Here is a 21,357-nt window from a genome sequence, read left to right as displayed (position 1 = left end):
ATCAAGGGACGTACCGTTCTCAGTCTGCAGACGTGTTTTCTGTGTGTTCAGATCGTTAATTAGCCGCACATGTTCATCATCTTTGGCTCTGACTTCACTGAACTGGTCTTCAAGAGCTCGGCACATCTTCTCCAGATTGCTCTGTGAAGAGATAGAAAAAACATCCCTCAGCTCATCTAGTTGTTCAGAAGAGCAATGCTAACAATGAGAAATACTTCTTCCTGTGCAGCGACCTTGGCCTTGGAGACAGACTCCATGTTGCTGGCCAAGTCATCAATCTCCATCTTCAGCTCACTCTTCTCCTTCTCCAGCTTCTGCTTCACGCGTTGCAGGTTGTCGATCTGCTCCCCCAGCTCAGCGGTGCTGTCCGCGTGCTTCTTGCGCAGGGCGGCAGCCGTGGCTTCGTGCTGCAGCGTGGCCTCTTCCAGGTCACGGCGCATCTTCTGGAATTCTGCCTCGCGCTTCTTGTTCATCTCAATCTGAGCTGCTGTCGCCCCTCCTGCTTCTTCCAGGCGCTCGCTGATCTCCTCCAGCTCCCTCGACAGGTCAGCCCGATGCTTCTCTGCTTTAGCGCGAGAGGTTCGCTCTGCCTCAATCTCCTCCTCCAGCTCCTCAATACGGGCCTGTGAGAGTTAATTGGTTAAAAGAGGACTTTTAAATGGACAGGTTTAAAATTATCACTAAGGAATAAAGAGCAAGCATTCACATCCATTAATACAGGCATAGAAAGACAAGTACCACTAGAAATTTCACTGTATTGTGTCCTAGGAGAGATAGTATTCAGTTTTGGAACAATAGTGAATGTAAAATCTGATACTTTATTTTATGTTATAGCTCAGAATGGGTTTATTATTTTTTGAAGGCTTTAGAGTTGCACTTTCCTGAAGAAATAGAGGGAGTGTCGCTGGAAAATATAAAGGAATGTGAATGTCTTAGAAATTTCCCAGAAGTCAGGCCAAAACAAAGCAGTGTCCTTTCTGCATCAGCAAACAGGGTGGAAGGAACTTCCAGATGAGCAATCATGGGGTAATAGCACTGAAGAGAGCTCTCTTCCTGGTTCTGCGTTTAGAAGGTGATCTTTGTCCTGATCATGACACATTATGTCACATTCTGTTGTTTTCTTAGAAAAGTGATTCTCTGTGGCTGCACATCTGTGACATTTTCAAAGCCTGCCACAATGTTCACTAAGAAATTTCCTACATAGTCATGTGTGATTAGAGGCCAGAGTTTCTGTAAAAGTGCCCTTAGATGGGAACAGCACCCAGAGTCCCATATTAATGGTTTTATTAATGTGAGGGAAAACGTTTTTGTAGAATGATCTAAGAATAAACACCAGTTAATTCTAAGAAATTTGTGCTTGCTACTAAAATTATTAATAACTCCTAGACTTTACCTGAATCTCCTTAATTTTCTTTTGCAGCTGAGAACTTTGAGCCTGCTCATCTTCAATTTTACTTTGCAACTGGCTAATTTCAAAATCCTTTCTGTTAAAGAACAAGAAGGCAAATTCAATATGGTTAAGATAAAACATTAATTTCAGAATTCAGAGCATAACAAGTCAGTGTAATACTTCTTTAGCCTGTCATCCATTTGTTGCTTATCATTCTCCAGATCCATGATGGAATCCTGAGACATTTTCAGATCACCCTCCAGCTTTCTCTTTGCTCTCTCAAGGTCCATTCGCAGCTTCTTCTCTTGTTCCAGAGATGCTTCAAGCTAAAACACATAAAACATACTTCGAAAAACATAAATTATACTTCAAAAGTAACTATACTAAATTTAAAAATCTAACTAAGTTGGAAATTGATGAATAGAGAAAATAATTGGGGCATCTCCTCCTGTGTGGCACTCTCACCGTGAGACCAGAGCTGCCGTGGTGATTTAGTTTCAGACATTGAACTGTCCACAGCTTGGCTGTGCACAGTTGAAATACCAGTTTTTGAAAAAACAGAAATTTAATTTTTCCAGTAGCTGCAGTTTCTAGCATATAGACTGCTAAATATGGACAAATTCCCAGTATTCATAACTTCCTGGAGTATATGCACACACAAACAACTCTGCAGCAACCTTCAAACTGTCACAGCTCTCCTGCTCCAGCTAATGGGTTAAATCAGATCACAAAAGTCTACACTGCTGAAATACCTGGTGATGAACATCATAGATGTGCTGGATTCCACAATTCCCTGTCAATTAGCAATGATTTATTAGCTGAAATTATTAGAGCTGGCTTGTCTGCTTTATGTGTTGCTTATTCTCCCAACTACAGATTTTTAGTCTGCTGTAATCTGTCACAGTGTACATATACACAGCCCAAGAAGTTTTACTTACATCATCTACTTGCTGCTCCAGTTTGGTCTTGGCTTTGGCGAGGGTGCTGACTTTGTCTTCCTCAACTTGCAAGTCATCCAGTGTCTGCTGGTGGGCTTCCTGGAGGGCCTTTTTCTCCTTAGTGAGTTTAGAAATATTTTCATCCAGAGCTGCCATCTCTTCGGTGAGATTCTTTACCTGTTAGACAGCCAGCATCCATCCCGTGAGGGGATGCCTTGAGAAATGGCAGACTGAGAACACAGTGAGTGCATCCTTGCAAAACCTCGCATGCATATAGTCCAAATGCTCCCCGCAGAATATTTATATTAATTGTAATGAGGGCAGCAGCATTTATCATGGCTGAGAGTCTCATCTCTCTGATCCTGCAGTGGTAGAAATTCCTGCTTTAGTTGTTTTTGATCCCCAGCCCTATCCTACTAAATTTTATAGTGAAACGTGCTCGATTTTCACTTTCCTCTGCAAGTTTTTCCCATTGGGATTTACAAAAGCCCTCTGAGTTGCTCGTGCTCAAGGAATATCTTTCCTGCATAGGATATATTTGCTATGAAAACAGCTGTAAATTCTCAGCAAGTCAGATTCTTTAAAAAGAGATGATCAAGTGCTAAGCATAGCCAAAAATATGTTAGGTTTTCCATAAAAGTGAAACAAACTATGATAACATCACAAAGAACCTTAACAGAAACAATTCTGTCAGCTGATTGATTAAGTGAAAATACCTCTCTCCTATGCATTGGACACATCTCACTTCTATTCAGAGCACTTAGAGGTGACTACAATTTTCCACAAAACTGACAAGCTGTATAGGAGTGCTGTGTGGGGAAGAATAATTCCCTGATTCCTCTGTCACCTTATTCTCTGTTGCATGCTTCTCCTTTTCCACTTTGGCCAGAGTCATCTCAAGGTCATCAATATCTTTCTTCAGCTCTGAGCACTCATCTTCAAGTTTCCTCTTCTTTGCTGTCAGTTCAGCATTTGTCTCTTCTTCATCCTCCAATCTTTCATTTAGTTCTTTAATTTTAGCTTCTAGCTGGATTTTACTTTTAATGAGTCCTTCACATCTCTCTTCAGCATCAGCTAGATTTTCACTCTCCTGTCAGAACACATCGAAGGTGCATTATATTTATCAGAAAAATGACAAAGGACAGTTAAGACCCTTGGTGAGTGAAACAATACAGGGGCTTCTTTGAAACTCAATTGCTTTCAAAGTTGGATGCTTTCCGACAGCAAGTGACATGTCCACTTGCACCAGACTGCTCTTGGCCATGTAATATTTTATTATCTTTCAGAACCTTACAGGTGCAATTTCAATCTCTTTTCAGCAGTATTCCAGAGAAAAGCAGATTCCACAGTTTTCAGTCCTGCCTCTGACAGAAAAGCACTCCTGCCCTGCCTCTGCATTATAATGGCAGCAGATGTGGAAACGGCCTATATTTCATCCCGAGTCAGACACCACTACGAGGAGCACATTATATATACTGTAGAATGTCTGATTCTTCCACTGGTGAGGGTGTTGGAACTTCCTGTATTCCTACTGATATTTGGTGTATGCTTTGCACCTTGCTTAGGTGTAAGTGACACGACCAGAGACAAAGCAGGGGAGACTTTGTCCCTATTGCATGCCTGTTTATAGAGGACAATGGAAAAGAGGAGAAAAAGAGCAGCAGAGGAAGTGGAGTGAATCTGAAGATGGAGGTTACTCACAGACTGAACCTGGAGCTGCAGGTCATTTTTCTCCTGCACAAGCTTCACCATTTTCTCCTCCAGCTCCTTCCGCTTTGCCTCAGACTTTGCAAGCTCTTCCTTGGCTTTCTCAAACTCCTCCTTCATGTTGGCCATCTCCTTCTCAGACTCTGCACTCTTCAGCAAGGGCTTGATCTTGAAGTACAATTTCATCCATGGCCAGTGTTTGACATTCATGAATGCACGGACATTGTATTGGATAATATAAATAGATTCTCTGAAAACACATGAAACCAGTTTGTGAGGGTGGTGAGACTTGAGCTGGAAACATACTCTGATTATTTGCCACATGGCATCAGCATTTACCTCAAGAACACTTGCACAAGAATTTTTTTCCTCACCTCCCTTGCTTTTATTAAAGAGTCATTTTAGGCCCTTATTGCAGAATGTCTGGTTCAGTAGCTTGACTAGTATCTATTGTCTGAATATATGAGGAAGAAATACTACAAAACAGACAGACTTCTCTGGCATATTGACTGGGAATCTCTGAGACTTTCCTCAGTCTCAAGGAAAATGCAAGTGCTCAGGTAAATACCAGAGTGAAGACAGACATCCTTCAAGTACTGCTGCTAAGATTACAAAGCTGGAAGTTACTGCCAATTGTGGGAACAGCAGCTTGGTGCTTTTTGGGTCACTCAAAATACCATATTAGAAATTATTAAGACAGAAACTGAAAAAAAAAAAGGAAACACTTTTATGGTGTTGAATACAAAGGATATTGTTAATGCCCATAGCGCAAAGGGACATTAGACAATTCCTTGCAGAGAAATCCAGTAAGAGTTATTGAATTCTTAGAAACTATGGCTGGCTCAGGAAACACCTGAGCTAAATATATGCTGCAGAGTATTACAAATAAAAGCAATTATTTGGCAGAGTATCCTGTACATTTATGCAAGCCTTGCTCCCCCTAAAACTTTCACTTGCCAACAACATTCAAGAAAGTTTGCTTGTTTTGTCCAGTTCTGTCACTCCTGAACTCTAAATTTTGCATGATTCATCCCATCTCAAAGGGGATGAATGAAAAGCTGAAGGGGATGTGGAATAGTTGAAAGTAAGGAGTACTTCTCTGTCCAAGCTAGGATTGTTCATCTTAGATGGTGGAGCCAGGGAAGGAAATTAAAGAAAGGGAGAGCAGAGGGTGATTACACCTCATTCCCTACAAAATCAATGTGATCCAATTAAATGATGAGACAACATGTTGAAAACAGAAAAACCTTAGCCCTTCTTCAGTTGGCTGTCTCTGCCACAGGATTCTTTAAAGGTTGAAAACAGTAAGTGCATTCCTGGAGGAAAGGTTCCTTGTTAAAACTCAGTACTGTGGTCCAGCTGCAGGGTCCCATTGCTAAACAGACACTGCCAGAATTTGTGAGACTCTCAGGAGGAAGCTGATTGTTTGTACTTGCTCTGTTTGATTGTTTGTACTTGCTCTGTTCCCCCGTGATTTCTAAGGTTCTATCCCAAGGACAGCTTTTTGCCTGAGACAATGTATTACACCGATGGAGCTTTGGTCTGACACAGTAAAATCGCTCATGTTTGCTTATATTACCTTCTTTCATTCATCTTTTTAAATTCAGTTCTCATGAGGTACCCTCTGCATATAGCTTGTGTATGAGTGATGAGGCTCACAAGCTTCTCATCTCTCATCTCTTCTAGGAGTCCCAGGAGACCTGCCTTGAAGAACACCTAGAACATAAAAAAGGGTCAAACAGTTTGAGGCTTAGGTAGATACATGGCCATTGACAGCTGATGCAGGGTAGTACAAGGTAGTTTAGGAAAAATGCCTGCAGGGGAAGGGTTTAAGAGCTAGAGAAATTTTCTGTCAGTATTTAAATCCTCAGTGTTCCTGTGATTCATGAAAAGTCACTCTGTGTATGACCTAACCATATTATTGTGGTGTTATTTGATGTCTGCTCCAGTGTAGTTTATGGAAAATTTATTTCATCCCTGGAAGTGTCCAAGGTCAGGTTGGACGGGGCTTGGAGCAACCTGGGATTGTGGAAGGTGTCCCTGCCCATGGCAGAGTGGTTGGAACCAGTTTATCTTTAAGGTCCCTTCCAACCCAAACCGCCCTGTGATCCTATGTCTGTTCAGTAATGTAGGCAATTGGTTTTTTATCCAGAGATAGCAAGGACTGGGTTGTGCTGACCAAAGAACAGTGTCTCACCTAACACTGCTTTGGGTATGGAAGACACACTTGGTGTTCTTGAATCCCCTGAGTAGTAGGGGGACTTGTCTGAGCCCGTCCAGCCTCCACTGACATAAATTCTTTCCACTGGCTTGAGAAAGAAGCAGCAGAAAATCTAGTTGCAGCCACTCTGGGTCATTCTGATAACATGGTGTTCCCAGGGCTGGCAGTGCTGCCCCTCACAGTAGAACCACACAAGTTCTCTGTAGTCCATCTTGCTAGTGGTGTACTTTGTTCATAATCATCATGAAGGCTGATTTAGTATGCAAGAAACACTTTCAACAAACAAAATATTTTGCTTAATTATACCTACTGTTCCACAAGGACTTTACCTTGGTGTGGCCAAATTTATATTGGTTGTGGTCCACATCAATGGAGGAAAGAAGCTTTTCCGAAGCCTTTTTGCTGTCAATGAATTGGCCTTCTGGAATGGCTGAGGCGTTAAGGATCTTGTACCTGTGGTAAGACAGGTTGCAAGAACTGGTTGCAAAGAGGATGAGGAAAATAGGATCCATTGTATGTCATAAAAATACATGAAAACTGAGCTGCCTAAAAGCAGCTGAATATGTCATCTAAAATCTAGACAGTGGTGCTTGGTTGAACAAAACATGATGAAAAGGGGACACATCTACTCTTAAGAGGAATCTGTTGGTTGTGTAACAACACAGTGTGCTGCTACGTACAAATCTAAGGCACATACTTAAAGAGTGTCTGCAGATCCAGAAATTAGGAAGAGCATAGAACATGTCAACCTCTTCTCAACTTGTTTCATTGATCAGAGGAATGCTACTCAAATTAGAGATGAAGGTTAATTAAAACTACTGACAAAGATAGCTATATTCCAAATGCAGATCTTGCACAGCTCAGTCTCTACAAGTTGTACCACTGAATGCTTGAGTGGATGGAAAATGACATGGTATTAATGTGTAAGTGCTAACAGAAATCTTATCATTTTGCTAAATGATTAAGGTAATCCTGTGTTGTGGACAGGACCATCTAATCCTTCTAAAGGGGTTTCTTCTGATACAGCAATGTGGATGTGTGACTGTACACTGGAGTACTTCTTATTCTCAAGTCTACCTTGAAAAAGAGTATGTAAAATCATGACAGTGATAATTGTCTCTATTTTTGGCTTCCATTATCATTCCTAAAGCACTCTGTGGTTCTGGACCATGGCCATTATGGACGGATTCTTTCATCTGTCACTTCAAATTAAAATTTGACAATCGAGACTAGCTGATCCCTCACTGAACACCAGGTTGCAGGACATCTTTAGAGAGATCTTGGGTCCTTTTCACACCAGTGCAGCATGAGAGGTGCTACATGTAACTAGAACAGCAGATGGTTCTGGTTTAGCACTCTGTGGCAACTGAGCCCACATGAACCAGTTCAGTTGTCTCCATTTTAAAGATGAAGAAATCAAGGCCAGAGACAGAGCACTGTGAGGAGGCTCATGTGGATTGACCTTGTATCTGTACTCTGGAAGGCTTCAAAGACTAGTCGACAATGGCACCTTATTCATTACACTGCAAGTGTTTTGCATCTCTTTGAATCATCAGGCATTGGCTTCTGTTTAGAAATTACACTGGTTCTGATGTATCAAGAAATCTCTGGTCTGGTCAGAGAGGGAAACACTGGAGTGACCTCAAAACAGTATTAATGACTTGGTTCCCTCCAATGCCACTAATCTCGTCTGACTGGGAAAGTGTCTCTCCATGGTGTCACCAGACATGTCACCTGAGCTGTGTGTTTACTGAGGCCTTTTCTCAACAGACAGTAAGTAGTGACTGAGGACCTACCGTTGCTTAAAGTCTGCATAAAGGATTCTGCTTGGAAACCCCTTCCTGCAGATTCGGATGCCTTCCAGAACCCCATTGCACCGCAGCTGATGCATCACCAAGTAATGGTCCATTACACCTTAAACAAAATACATCCATCATGATCCTGTTTTTATTCCAAGGAATCTTCATATGTATTAGCATTCCAGAATGATCTCTTCTTTTTTTTTTTTTTTTTAAATTCAAGCAGCTCTTGATTAAAGATGCAGGAAGTGCAGACAGAACATGCCTTCAATTCATACAAGTTGTGGAGAGTTGCATCAGTGAGCTTTGCTAAGAATGCAAGGGCTAGCAGTGCTTGTGAAAAGGCATCAGGCCACATTTCTCAAAAAATGACAGGATGGTGCTTTAGGAGACCAACTGGAAAATCTCCAACAGCATCAGCCTCCTCACTGGATGTAGGCAAAGGTGGCACAGTGTAGTGCCATCCAGACAAGGGATTTTCTAATGCTGTTACCCACAACAGACAATTATATCAGCTGTAATCAAGCATATTTTTATCACCTTCAGTTCTGAACACACATTAAGCAAGGATGGGTAACTTGTGGACCATGTAATGCCCAAAATTTTTCAGTCACAGTAGACAACACAAAAAAGTTCCCCTTGTTACTGTCTTGCAGGCCAACCCCCAAAAGGACTTCACATGCAGAGGGAGCTATTTGGGAAATCGGTGTGGAAGCTTAACAGGCCAGTTCCTGTCAGTCCCATGTCTTCAGAATATAATGATGGACTTACCAGGTGTCTTGGTCTCGTTGGGGATCAGGCAGCGCACAAAGTGAGGATGGGTGCTTCTCAGGTTAGTCATCAATTTATTCAGGTTTTCCTGTGATAGATCGAAACAAGGGTTTCAACTTCAAGCTACAAAGCTTTTGCATTCCTATTTAATTTCAGGGAGCTATAGAATCACAGAATGGTTTGGCTTGGAAGAGGCCTTCAAAGGTCATCGAGCCCAGCATCACTGTCCTAGGCAGGGGCACCTTCCACTGTCCCAGGTTGCTCCAAGCCCCATCCAACCTGCCCATAAACACTTCCAGGGACAGGGCAACCACATCTTCTCTGGGCAACTTGTGCCAGGGCCTCACCACCCTCAGAGTGAAAATTTTTTTTTCTTATATCCAATTAAGATCTACCCTCTTCCAGTTTAAAATCATTGCCTTTTGTCCTGTCACTACAGGCCCTGGTAAAAAGTCTTTTTCTGTCTTTCTGATAATCCCCCTTTTATATATCGAAAAACCAGAGTAAGGTTTCCCTGGAATCTTCTCTTCCCCAGGCTGAGCAACCCCAACTCTCTCAGCTTTTTTTTATAGGACAGGTGTTCCAGCCCTCAGATCATTTTGTGGAAGCATGGCTCATATAAAAAGAAATTCACATACCCTGAACACAGCAGACACTGTCTGGAAAGAGCCCCCCTTCTTCTTAGCACCCTTCTTGCCACCACCACCACCACTATCACCTTGGAAGAAGTAGATGGGAGGTGAACAGTTAGAATAAGCAGTACATTTTGTAGGCCTCACCTTCCTTGCTTGGGCCATGGACCAATAAAATACTTAATTTTAGATACTGGCATGCAGCTCCCTGAGAGTTTAGTGAAGTGCTGCTGCGTAGTTGTTGATCAGAGGGCAGTGTGCTTGGTCTCAAATGCAAGACTCACATTGCATTACGGTGTATGTGGCTTTGCTGGTATGGAAGGACATTTTGGCCTGGTGTAAGTTTCCTGATGGTGTACTCTGTGCTCCTGGTCACATATTGCTTTCACTATTACACAAAGCCCCATTTAAAAAACCAAAATTTTAAAAAACCAAAATTTAATTAGGTGGAAGACCACAAGAATGTGACTCAGACATCCATTTATCAGTGCAGGGAAGTCTCCTATTAAAAAAAAAAAAATCTCCTAATCCAGTATTTCAGGTGAATAATACAGCTCTATTCTGAGTTACGGCAGGATGCAAATTTTAGTCTCGGGAATACAAGTCCAAGCAGCTCAGTGTCTTTCCATATTTGCTACACCCGTGAACCCAATTAAATCGAGTCTCTTGAGCCTCAGACCCTGTGAACTGTAAGTCTGATGGACTTAACACCTTGTCTGTCATTGACTTGACTACTGCTGTACACTGCCTCTGCTTTTTTGCCCAGCATCCAGGCTACCAGAATATTGGGGTTTTTTGGTAGAAATCTGGGTGGCCATTTTTAGTAAGGCAGACCTACTGACTGTCTAACTTGATGGTCTTCACACACAAAAAAGGGCAAGAGATGGGACTGCGCTCTGATGCCCATAGAGGACTTCTAAATTTTTTCTCTGACTCTCTGTTTTTCTGTCGAAACACCAGGACTGCTCAGCTGGATATGAAATTGATCCATGGTATCCTTTTAGCTCTTCCAGTACCCCTCCAGAAACAAAACTCTGTCTACAAAGACTAAAATGCTTGCACTTTGCACATTTATTTGGCCCTGTCTAGTGGCTGAGTAAACATGCAGGTGATTCACAACACAATCAGTCAGGAAACACACACCTCCTGTCACTTGGGTTTGGACTTGCTGTGCTTTACTTCTGTGCAGCACATAAATGTGGTGTTTCCAGCAGTTCTGCATGTTAGTGTCTTATTGTTGGCATATCTGGTTGCACACAAGGTCACCTTAGGGGTTGGTAGCCTTGAACCACAGAGAGGAGAAGCAGAAGTAGGTGTTAGTTGATTTTTCCCTTATTGGTTATCACCAAAAAAGCACTTACCTGTTTCTGCACTAGAGTAGTTAGAAAAAAGGAAGGACAACAGCTTCAAGGATGATTTCTGGTACAACCCCACAACAGTTTCATTCAGAGGGTCCTTGTTCTTGTCAAGCCAGCCAGAGATGTTGTAGTCCACTGTGCCAGCATAGTGCACCAGGGAGAAGTGGGCCTCAGCCTTGCCTTTGGCAGGCTTGGGCTTCTGGAAGCTGCTGGACTTGCCCAGGTGCTGGTCATAGAGCTTGTTCTTGAAAGAGGTGTCAGTTGCCTTGGGGAACATGCACTCCTCTTCCAGGATGGAGAAGATGCCCATGGGCTGGGAGAAATATGGATACATAAAGAAAGTAAGAGGTGGGAGGGGGGGGGGGGGGAGCCATTACTGCATGGAATAAGACTTGAGGTTCACCTCACTGTTACAGGCAGTTGTCAAAGTCATCAGATTAATATTGTGTAGGCATTCTCCCTTCCACCCCAGCCATGTTGTTCAGGAAACCATTGTTTGTGCAGAGACAGCCCATTGTTCCAAAAGCTTTGGTTTTATAAGCTGCTTATTTTGATATGAGAAGGTAATTCAACAGTAATGTGTCATTTTATCAAGAACGAGTGAACTAAAATAAATGATCATAAAAGAAATGTGCTCTCCTACAATGAAAAGATTTCTTCTACCTTCTCAATGAGCTCAATGCAGGCAGCCAGGTCCATGCCAAAGTCAATGAATGTCCATTCAATTCCCTCCTTCTTGTACTCCTCCTGCTCCAGCACGAACATGTGGTGGTTGAAGAACTGTTGCAGTTTCTCATTGGTGAAGTTGATGCACAGCTGCTCCAGGCTGTTGAACTACAAATTCAAAATACAATAAAAATGCTGGTTAGTTTCAAGCAGTCCTCAGTGGGTAAGTGTTCCTATGGGAACTCACATCAAAGATCTCAAAGCCAGCAATGTCCAGGACACCAATGAAGTGCTGTCTGGGCTGCTTCGTATCCAGCTGCTGGTTGATGCGAAGAACCATCCACAGGAACATCTTCTCATAGACTGATTTAGCCAATGCACCCACTGAATTGTACACCTGTGAGAAGCACAGACATGGCAGTAACCAATGCTGAGTTAGCTTTAAAGTTGAAAGAACACTCTGAAGAAATTGAAAAGCTGATGAGCTGTTTATGTACCTGTTGGACATTTTGTCCTTTGGTTACATATTCATTCCCAACTTTCACCCTGGGATAGCATAAAGCCTTGAGCAAATCAGCAGAATTCAGACCCATCAAGTAGCCAGCTTTGTCAGCCACTAGGATCAGAGACAGCAAATGAGTTCAGTAGAGACAAAGAAAGGTGTCCTGGTCCTCTGGGATGTTTCTGTTACAAGGACCCTATTTTTAGTGCAACTCAAATGGATCTATTGTCAAGAGAAGCTCCTCTCCAGTCTCATGGAGAATATTCCCCCTGCTCCAAAGGCAATGTCTCAGCTGCAACACAATCCTGTGTCTGTGCCTGGAGGGCTCCAGCAACGCTTAAGTTTTATGTCTTTCTGTTTCCTTGTAGAGCATAAATTAAATCACTGACTTTGTGAAACTTGAAACGATCATTAAAAAAACTAGTTTCTGGAAAGGAAAATAATTTTCAAAGTGCTGGGCACTTTCTGGGGCCGGGTTGCTGCTCTCTGCTGGTGCAGCTCACAAGCAAACTCTGCAATCAGCCCTACCTTCTGTGCCGTCTGGCTCCGCCTGCTCCTCCCGCTGCTTCTGCTTGAATTTCATGTTCCCATAGTGCATGACAGCCCCTGTCAGCTTGTATATCCCCACCTTCTCATCAGGGCTGAAGCCCAGGATGTCCACAGCATTCTGCAGAGGCAACAGGCAAGTTGGGAAAGCACAAAGTTCTTCAGGCAAGCTGAAGCACAGGGGGCAGGTGGGGTTTCTGTCCCTGCCTGTGCTGAGTGTGTCAGCACCATCCCAGTCCCGTGGCACTGGGCAGCAGAGCCCGGTGCTGGGCCTGGCTGGCCAGACCTCCCTGGCTGCAGCTGGACTGGCTGCAGGGCTGCTCTGCTCTACTCACATCTGTTGCCAGCAGCTCCTCGCTGTCATCAATGCTGGCAACCGTGACTTCTCCTTGGCTCACATAGAGGAAGTCATAGGGGTTGGTGGAGATAAGGAGGAGATCTGCAGGTATATGGGTCCCCTTTAGTGGCACTGGGGCAGGTCACAGTGGGAAGAGAAAGCATTCATTGAGCCAAGCCCAGCACTGTTGGCACTCACCAATGAGCTCTGGCTTCTTGTTGGACATTATCTGGTAAAAAATATGATAGCTCCTTTCACTAGACAGCTGAAAGGTGACTCTGGATTTCTCCAGGAGATCTAACCAAAAGAGAGGTGCTGTTAGTCTCCTGATAAATTGAGCTTGCAAAAGCATGCATTCTGCTCGCACTGACTTGGTCCAACTCACAGGTTTCAATATCTGCAGAGGCCAGCTTGCCGGTAGGTCCAAAGTGAATCCGGATGAATTTTCCCTATCAAGGAGTGCAGATCAAACCATTGGTTATGACAATCAATGAATGAGACTTGCATTAAATATCTTCATTCCAACAAATCTGAAATGAACTCACAAAGCGTGAGGAGTTGTCATTCCTCACAGTCTTGGCATTGCCAAAAGCCTCCAGCAGTGGGTTGGCCTGGATGATCTGGTCCTCCAGAGTTCCCTGGTTGCAGAAGAAAATGCTTCTTATCAAACTTTACTACTTAGCAAATAACAAATATTGCAAAAGGAATATTACAGATAATTTTTACATATCACATGTGATTTACACCTAAAAATTAACAGAGCTCTTAAGCACTCATCAGCCAGCACTCATGGATATGGCCAATGGTTTCAAAGGGAAGTGTGCTGAAAGACAGATCTGTCTTTTGCTTGCTTCTTGTATCTGATACCACATATTGGATTTCACATACAAAGTCACTGCAGTGGAGTTCAGGGCTGTATGAGAAGTGTTTCCACATTCCTGTTCACAAAGGCCTTGGCAGCTAAGGAAAATGTGAGAATTCTGGACTTTTTTTGAAGGTTGCTTGAGCCCACAACACACAGAGAGAAGTACAGACTTTGGTAGGAAACACCTACCAAGGGAGAATGTAAAATGTTGCAGTTGCATTCAAACAGCAGCAGCCTTTCAGGATGCAGGAATACAGCTCTCAGCATGCTTTGAAGACTGGGACATGGACAAAGCCTGATGCTCAAATACCAAGCTTAGATAAGCAGAGGACACAGACTCTTCAATTCTTTTTTTTCTTTTTTCGCTGCATTGTTGCAGAAGGAATGATCAACATGTAAAGTTTTGACACTGTCTTGTATCTCTCTTGGTAGGCACAAAAATATGGAAGAAGAAAAGCTTCTGTGACATGATGTCTCTCCTTTTTGGTGCAATACAGTCCAGGAAGCAGAGTCACTAGTGTGACTCTAGCAAAGTCATGACTGATCCTACATAATCAGGGCATGAATGTGTTGCCAGGGATAATTTCCAAGACAGATGGAAATCAAAGAATAAGGGAAAAAAAAAAAGATAAATTGGTTTATATCAGATGAAAGGTGAGCGGCGCTGTTTCAGTTGCTGCATCTTTGTGTGTGTAGTGCTCAGTGCAGCCTTGAGCATATTGCAGAGGAGAGGGGCTGCCCTTCCCAGCACTGTCAGCAGATGGCACAGCAGGTTTAAATTAGTTTTTGTTAGTCCACCGTGGAGAGGGACCTCTAAAATTAAGGCAACACAGTACTGTATGGAGCTCTATATCGTTTTTTTAATAAAAAATCCTAAATCCATAGAACCATGCCCTCTCACATGTATCTTTCAGCTTTCTAAGTGATGGAGAGGAGAGGAGAGGAGAGGAGAGGAGAGGAGAGGAGAGGAGAGGAGAGGAGAGGAGAGGAGAGGAATGTGTGTCAGTGCAGCTGACTACACCAACACCAAGCCTCTTTTGAGTGCACTCTTTTGAGTGCACAGCTGTAACCAGGGAACCCAAACAGCACCACTGTACATGGATAACAGTGTGGAAGAAGACATGGCAATTCTTTACACGAGTTCATTCTGGAGTCCTGTCTACAGGCTGGGTGACAAAGTGCTGGAGGCTGAGACCATATTTTGGGGAAATGCTGTTACATGTTTCCCTTATTCCTATACCATTGCCTGGCATCTGATTTCAGCTTGTATCTGCCATTGAATGCTGGGCTGAACAACCTGAGTGTTTCATTTAATGCCCTTATAAGGAGGAACATACTATTGTCACAGAGACTGAAATGCTAAAAAAATAGGGTATTCTGTGAATACTCGGAAGAGGGCAGAACAGATTACTGTCAGTCTGAGAGCCAGGTGATTTTCCCTCTATCACACATGGTCTGTACATGTCTCAGCTGTCTTGAAGCTTTTCTGAGATCAGTCCTGGCATAGTGAGCAGCTGAGGAAAGCTGAGCCCAGGAGATTCTAACATGGTGCTGATGGAAAGAGAGCTTGTGATGAACTTGCCTTGGCCATAACAACCCATCAATCACAGACACCTGCCTCTGAGTGAAAGAATATTCAGCCTTGGAATCTCCTTAAGCTCCGCTATGCCCTTGGGTACTCAAATAACATGCTGACACGTCACACGCTTTGATGAGCATCTCACAGGCTTTGGTGGCACACACTTGTGCCACAAGGGTGTTTGTTGCTTGCTCTGTGCTGGGGAATGAAGCCTGTGCCTTGCAAATTCACCAGTGGGCTCAGATTGCAGCAGCTGTGCTGCTCAGCAAAGGGACATCGAGGCATGCACTTTCTTTTCTCCAAGGATCCTTTCTGAGGTTACTTTCTGACTGCCAGGCAAGTGGTTCCAGCTGTCTCAAATCCATCCTTTCTCTCATGCTGTCCCTCAGGACTGTTCTGTTGACCACAGACAGACAAACCAGCCAGTGGAAACTACTGCCTGCTGCAATTGAAATGATGCTTAACTTCAGCACAGCCATTCTGGAGTCCAGAGTTCCTGCACTTCCACTGTCAATAGGAATGAACCAGGGACCAGGAATGGCACATCCATGTGCCAGTGGGAACTGACTGCTCTCTTTTCACGTGCAGCCACTCAGGTGCTGTGGATGTGGCTGATCTCAGAGGATGCTGATGAATAGGTACATAGATGGACAGTCAGCACAGAGAAAGCTGCTGTCTGACATTATGTTCCCCTCTCTGGTAAAGACTCCCCTGTGTAAATGGAGGTTTGGGCCTTTCCTACATTGACAAAATGGTCTTGGAGGCTGGGCAGCAGGGGTAAATGAGCACAGGTGTGCTTGGGTTGTGTATCCTGACTGCCTTCTCACCTGAACAACACTTTCTGCCTTTAGATAGTCCTGCAACCCCAAAATACACATTGGTACTTTCTCTTCAGCTAGCACAGTGTGGGCAAATACTAGAAGGGGGAGCTGACATCATACCTGCATTTTGCCAGGCTGTGGATCTTTCTTCTTTTCACCAGTGACTGCAATTGTTGCAAAGTACTGGATGACACGCTTTGTGTTCACAGTCTTCCCTGCACCAGATTCTCCGCTGTTGAAATAAAAATGTTAATTATTACAGGAAACAGGAAACATCATCACTTGCTGTCAGCTTTGTCACTCGTACCAAAACATACTCACGTGATAAGGATTGACTGGTTGTGTCGATCTGAAAAGAAAATCAGAGAAAGAGCTGTTCAAGTGAGATGTGGAGGGCATCAGTTCCTCAGACACAACTAACTGACTTCAAGGGAAAGAACTATATTATATCAATATTTATCACTTTCTTACAAGATAAGATAAATGATGTATTAACATACATTATTGTGAATCTGGACTTTTTTTTTTTTTATACAGACAGGGATGAAATAGCACAAAATTTAACTTCAAGCATTGATTCTTTACAAGGCTTCCCACTTACTATGTGTTTTCTTTTATGTAGAGACCTTGGCTTAAATATTGTTTAACTGTAATCTGATTATTTGCTGTGTTTCTTTACCATTTCTTTAAATTCCTTACAAGGAGAGGGGGCACAGAACCATACAGCCAGCTACTTCATTATCTGATAGCCCAGACACCATCAAGATTTTCATGGTCTGATCTTGCGCTGTGCTCTAGGACCATGGGACCACTGAGTAGAACCTAAAATGCCTGAACTAGCAAGTGTTCCTTGACCAAACAGCCAGCCTTACATATATCAGGGCTTTCCACTTTTGCCAAACGACTCACCAGTCAGCATGAACTGATAGGCGTTGTCAGAGATGGAGAAGATGTGTGGAGGGGCCTCCTGGCGCTTCTTGCCTCGGGAGGGCCCCCCCCCCGGTTTGCACCCCGGCAGCCACTTGTAGGGGTTGACGGTGACGCAGAAGAGACCCGAGTAGGTCTGCAAGGAAGGGACACAGCACGTTGGCTTCCCCTGAGCCTGGCCCAGCACTTCCTGCCGCTGCCCAAAGGAAGCTGCTGCTGCCACTTACGTAGATCATCCAGGCTGCGTAACGCTCTTTGAGGTTGTACAGCACAGCGGGTTCGTGGAGGTGGGTCATCATGGCCATGTCCTCGATTTTATCGTACTTGGGAGGGTTCATGGGAAAGACTTCATCGTCCTTTACAGTCACAGTCTAGCAAAAAAGGAAGGGAACAACAGGAGAAATCTAAAACAGGGAACTGCCTGAACTGGAGGATCACATAGGAGTAACAGTTGGTATCACTTACTGTGTCATCATGTTTTTTAACGGTGACTTTGCCACCTTCTTTGCTCTGTATGGTACCTTTCACGTACATTTGCTTATCATCTACTACAAAACAGGCTGACTTAGCATCAAATGGGCGATTCTGGGCTTCAATTCTCTCCTTCTCTGGCTTCCTTAAATAGGGAGCAGCTTCTCCAAAGATTGCCATCTCTGCATCTGAACTCATGCCTGCAGTTGCTCTGGAGGAATACAGAAAAGTTGCAGAAAGTCTGTGCATTTGTAATTTACATTTATCCAGACAGTGGTCATGCTCAATGACTAATAGGAAGAGGAGGACTAATCAGGCACTTAACTTCTGCCTCAATTTTAATTATCCACTGAAGAAGTGCTAATAAAGAAAGTTCCTTTTGTAAACAGAGATGTATGGTCTTTGGGGACATCCCCTTTAAATAGGCCTATGTGCCCAAATGAGAGCAAAGAGAATATCAAGTTACAAGTCTTCAAAAGCTGGTCCTGCTCTGTCTTCACCTGCTGTTCACTGACCTGCACAGCCACATCCTTCTCAAAGCCACATACACAAATCCACTGAGATCGTTTCATTGGACATCTAAAGATTTAGACAAAAGTAAGCTCTGTGAGTCATGTAGATTGGCTCCCACGTGTGATTTCCAGGTGGAGGGATGTTTAACACCCCCGGTTTTGATGTATTAACACCAAACAGGGGAGGTTCAACTAGTTGTCTGGCTGTACCAAGCAATGGAACAAACTGTGAATGTCAGTCATCAACTATCTAAAGCCAAACCTGTTTATTGTATGAGCCAAATACAAAACATCTTTTCAGTTATGTTGCAAAATTAGCCAATAAAGGAATATAATGTATATTACAGATAATAATTAAGACCATAATATTAGCTAAATAACATAGTATCTTGGTAAATAAGTATGTGATATAACATTTCAAAGAATTTCAATTATAGCTTGAACATATTATAGCTTGAACCTTTATAGAGTAATATTAGCTATGGATCATTAAAAGACAAATCATATGTACCAGATATTGTTAGGGGTTTGTCTAGTAGAGATATTTGAGAAAACTGATTTATGGTCTGTTTAAATTTGCATTTTTTAAAATATCTAGTAAAAATTCTTCAACACAAATAAATGCTACTGCTTGCTATGGTCAAAAGAACTGTCATGGATAATTCAAGAGCATCTGGAAACAGCACAAGTAGAAATAATGTAGGCAGGAGCTAGCATAAACAGAATGTTCTTCCCCAGGCAGGCTAATATATAGGCTAGAAAAAAAATAATAAAAAACTTCTAAATTCCTGCTACTTCGTGTGCTGTCTGATGCACTGTGAAGAGTAAAGAAGAGAAAGGGACAGAATTGAAAAAGCAAGATGTGTACATCCACGGTATCAAAGTACTGAAACAGTCAAAACAGAATGGTTTTATGTGCAAGAAAATGATGAAAGGAGTATGAAGGCATTTGTAAGGCTTCTCCTGGCCATTTTGTAGTAGAAGTGCTGATCTCTCTCAGCAAGAGCTATCTGCTATGGGATCTGCACCCTGCAGGACTTTGAGGGATGGCCTCACACAAGAGCTTTTAACAGCCAGGAATTTCAAAGCACAAAATCCAGAACCTTTGGCTTACTTAGAAACTATTCTGCGTATACAGAGCCCAGAGTTTTTGCCTCTGTGATCTTGCATCTGAAGGGCTTGAGAGAAGCAACAGAAAAGAAAGAGAGAAGCTATTTCAGAGTGTCCATGAAAAAGTGAAGCAGAACACCAGAAAATGCCATCAGAAAAGGGATATGAGAAAATTCCTCAAAGGGCACAGTCTGTTAAACTACTTAAAGTCTTTGATAGGAAATTGTGTAAAATTCAGATCGCTACACATTCCTGAGCAGAGAAGGTGGCATTCTCTAGGAGCACACCCTTCACTTCCATCCCTTTCAGCTCCAGTTTCAGTGAGCAGCTTTTGGTTTTAGGATAGAAGACACATGTGTGGAAGGTTCCTTCTGTGCTCTGCTGCATGCTCCCAGTCACTAAGTCACTAACCTTCCCCAGAAAACCTAGAAGGGAGTGATGCACACAAGGTTACTCTTTGGACATAAACAGATCTGCCTATCAGGCAGGAGACAAGATCATTCTGAACTTTGGGTTTCAGTGCCTGTATGATAAACCACAGCCAGTAAATAATTTTCTAGACTTTCCCCCAGAGGAAACTGACACTTGACTATTACTTTGAGCCTCCTCTCCAAACACAACCTCAGGCTTCCAGCAGCTGTGCAGATGGCAGGGGATGAATTTTAATAATCTACAAATCCCAGAATTTAAGGTTACACCATAAAAAGAGCCATCACTGTCTCTGTCTATCATGCCCTCTTGACTAAGTTTGAGCGTCTGTAATTTTCTTTCCTGATACATGGAGTATTCCTCCAAGAACTGTGACTATTGCTCATGTTGATGAAAATACAATATATCCTTTCCAGTGATGCTGGTTCTATATCACTGTCTTTTGCACCTGCCCTTGCCATTGTCTGGGTGAGCTTTACTTATTGCTCAGGATCAATTAGTAAAAGTATGTGTTATTTGTTACACCCCTACCTTCAGAGAGCCCACGAGGATATCTGTTTTCAGAACCTGTGTGAAATAGTTAAAGAAAGGACAGAGAGAGTTACATCAAAACCAGTCCATTGTCTTCAGCATATGCCATATCAAACATTCCTACACCCTGTGCAGTCTCTCCAGACAGCTGAACTGCACACAGTGCCTTACAGCTCCTGACCTAGAGCAAAATTCCACAGTGTCTTGTGCTCCTCCCCACATTCCTGTGAGCTGCTTGAAACAAATCTAATGTCAAGGAAAAAATTAGCTACTTTACACATATACTCCTAGTCAAATTCAACTGCCTTCAGAGTCTTCTGGTGCCTTTCATAGGACTTGGAGCGAGCAAAGTTGGTAGAAGGCCCTTCCAAGGACTGGCATCCTATGACTCCTCTGCTTCTGCTTGTGCACCACACTGGAGTGGTTTGGGTTGTATAACCTTGACTTTGCACGTAAAGCATGAGCTGGAATGTTAGAGGTGGGAAATGAGAAGAAAACGCCTCTTTGTACTCCACCTTTCTGGGGAGCTGTGGAGATGTCATGGTCAGAGTAGGAAGCAAGAGGATGGCACTTACCGTGAGATGCTGAGGTAACAAATAATAAAGTTGCCTTCGGCTGCGGCTCTTTATACGTTACCTCCTGCCCACACAGCACTCGAGTGCTCTATTTTTGGTCAATAATAATTTACTCTTTAGTTGTAAACGTGTTGTAGCTCTGATCTCTCTGCTAATTACTCAGAGACAGGATTGGTTTAAGGTTGTATGGAGTCAGCTGCACTGACCTGTCCTTTTCACATTGATCTGTGCCAGGATGGAGGATGGAGGAACCCAAAGACAGCTCTGATAAAGCCAAATAAGGCAACACTTGGCTCTGCGCTGCGAGGGTTTGCCTTAGTCAGCAGGATGGGATTTTTCTAATTGTGCACAATTATCTCTTACAGGATATAATATTAATGGATGCCCTCCTATCCTCCCAGTTTATCTACACATGCTGCTAGATAAGAAGAAAGATTTATTGAGGCAAAAATTTTTATACCATTGTGTGAGGCACTGGCAAGCCTGAAGCCAGCCTCAGTCTTGGAACAGAGGGAGACAACTGCCAGCTTATGGACCACAGGAGGAACTTGCATTCCTGAGCTGTAGGTTTGCAAGGCATGCTCAAGGTCTCAGCCTGCAGAAAGGTGCCTGACTTTTGTGCCACTCCGCTGTCCTGCAGAGGTTGTCATGGGGCAGGCTGGGTGTCAAA

The 21,357-nt window shown here is 43.2% G+C and overlaps 1 protein-coding gene across 2 annotated transcripts in view; it reads right to left on the bottom strand.

Annotated features, from left to right (window-relative positions):
- The window catches only part of LOC103621749 (myosin-13), a 29,174-nt gene extending 9,018 nt beyond the window's left edge, over positions 1-20,156 (bottom strand). The window contains exons 1-27 of one of the 2 annotated variants that reach the window (XM_017743281.1): positions 20,113-20,156; positions 17,525-17,741; positions 17,287-17,430; positions 17,042-17,195; positions 16,454-16,481; positions 16,253-16,364; positions 13,413-13,505; positions 13,253-13,316; positions 13,066-13,164; positions 12,866-12,969; positions 12,513-12,651; positions 11,980-12,098; positions 11,730-11,879; positions 11,480-11,650; positions 10,820-11,129; positions 9,465-9,544; positions 8,827-8,914; positions 8,053-8,170; positions 6,586-6,709; positions 5,615-5,751; positions 4,030-4,285; positions 3,176-3,418; positions 2,329-2,505; positions 1,571-1,716; positions 1,394-1,484; positions 234-623; positions 15-141 (exon numbers count right to left, since the gene is read on the bottom strand). In XM_017743281.1, coding sequence (XP_017598770.1) covers positions 15-141; positions 234-623; positions 1,394-1,484; positions 1,571-1,716; positions 2,329-2,505; positions 3,176-3,418; positions 4,030-4,285; positions 5,615-5,751; positions 6,586-6,709; positions 8,053-8,170; positions 8,827-8,914; positions 9,465-9,544; positions 10,820-11,129; positions 11,480-11,650; positions 11,730-11,879; positions 11,980-12,098; positions 12,513-12,651; positions 12,866-12,969; positions 13,066-13,164; positions 13,253-13,316; positions 13,413-13,505; positions 16,253-16,364; positions 16,454-16,481; positions 17,042-17,195; positions 17,287-17,430; positions 17,525-17,728 — 3,868 coding nt within the window. In that variant the 5' untranslated portion in view covers positions 17,729-17,741; positions 20,113-20,156. Of the gene's footprint in view, positions 1-14; positions 142-233; positions 624-1,393; positions 1,485-1,570; positions 1,717-2,328; positions 2,506-3,175; positions 3,419-4,029; positions 4,286-5,614; positions 5,752-6,585; positions 6,710-8,052; positions 8,171-8,826; positions 8,915-9,464; positions 9,545-10,819; positions 11,130-11,479; positions 11,651-11,729; positions 11,880-11,979; positions 12,099-12,512; positions 12,652-12,865; positions 12,970-13,065; positions 13,165-13,252; positions 13,317-13,412; positions 13,506-16,252; positions 16,365-16,453; positions 16,482-17,041; positions 17,196-17,286; positions 17,431-17,524; positions 18,648-20,112 lie in introns of those variants that run through there. The other variant, XM_017743280.1, reaches the window with a different exon arrangement.
- Between the last annotated feature and the right edge of the window lie 1,201 nt (positions 20,157-21,357).

Source organism: Corvus brachyrhynchos, unplaced genomic scaffold (assembly GCF_000691975.1).
Source record: "Corvus brachyrhynchos isolate BGI_N302 unplaced genomic scaffold, ASM69197v1 scaffold148, whole genome shotgun sequence".
Lineage (NCBI taxonomy): Eukaryota > Metazoa > Chordata > Aves > Passeriformes > Corvidae > Corvus > Corvus brachyrhynchos.
This window is presented reverse-complemented; position numbering and strand designations above follow the sequence as displayed.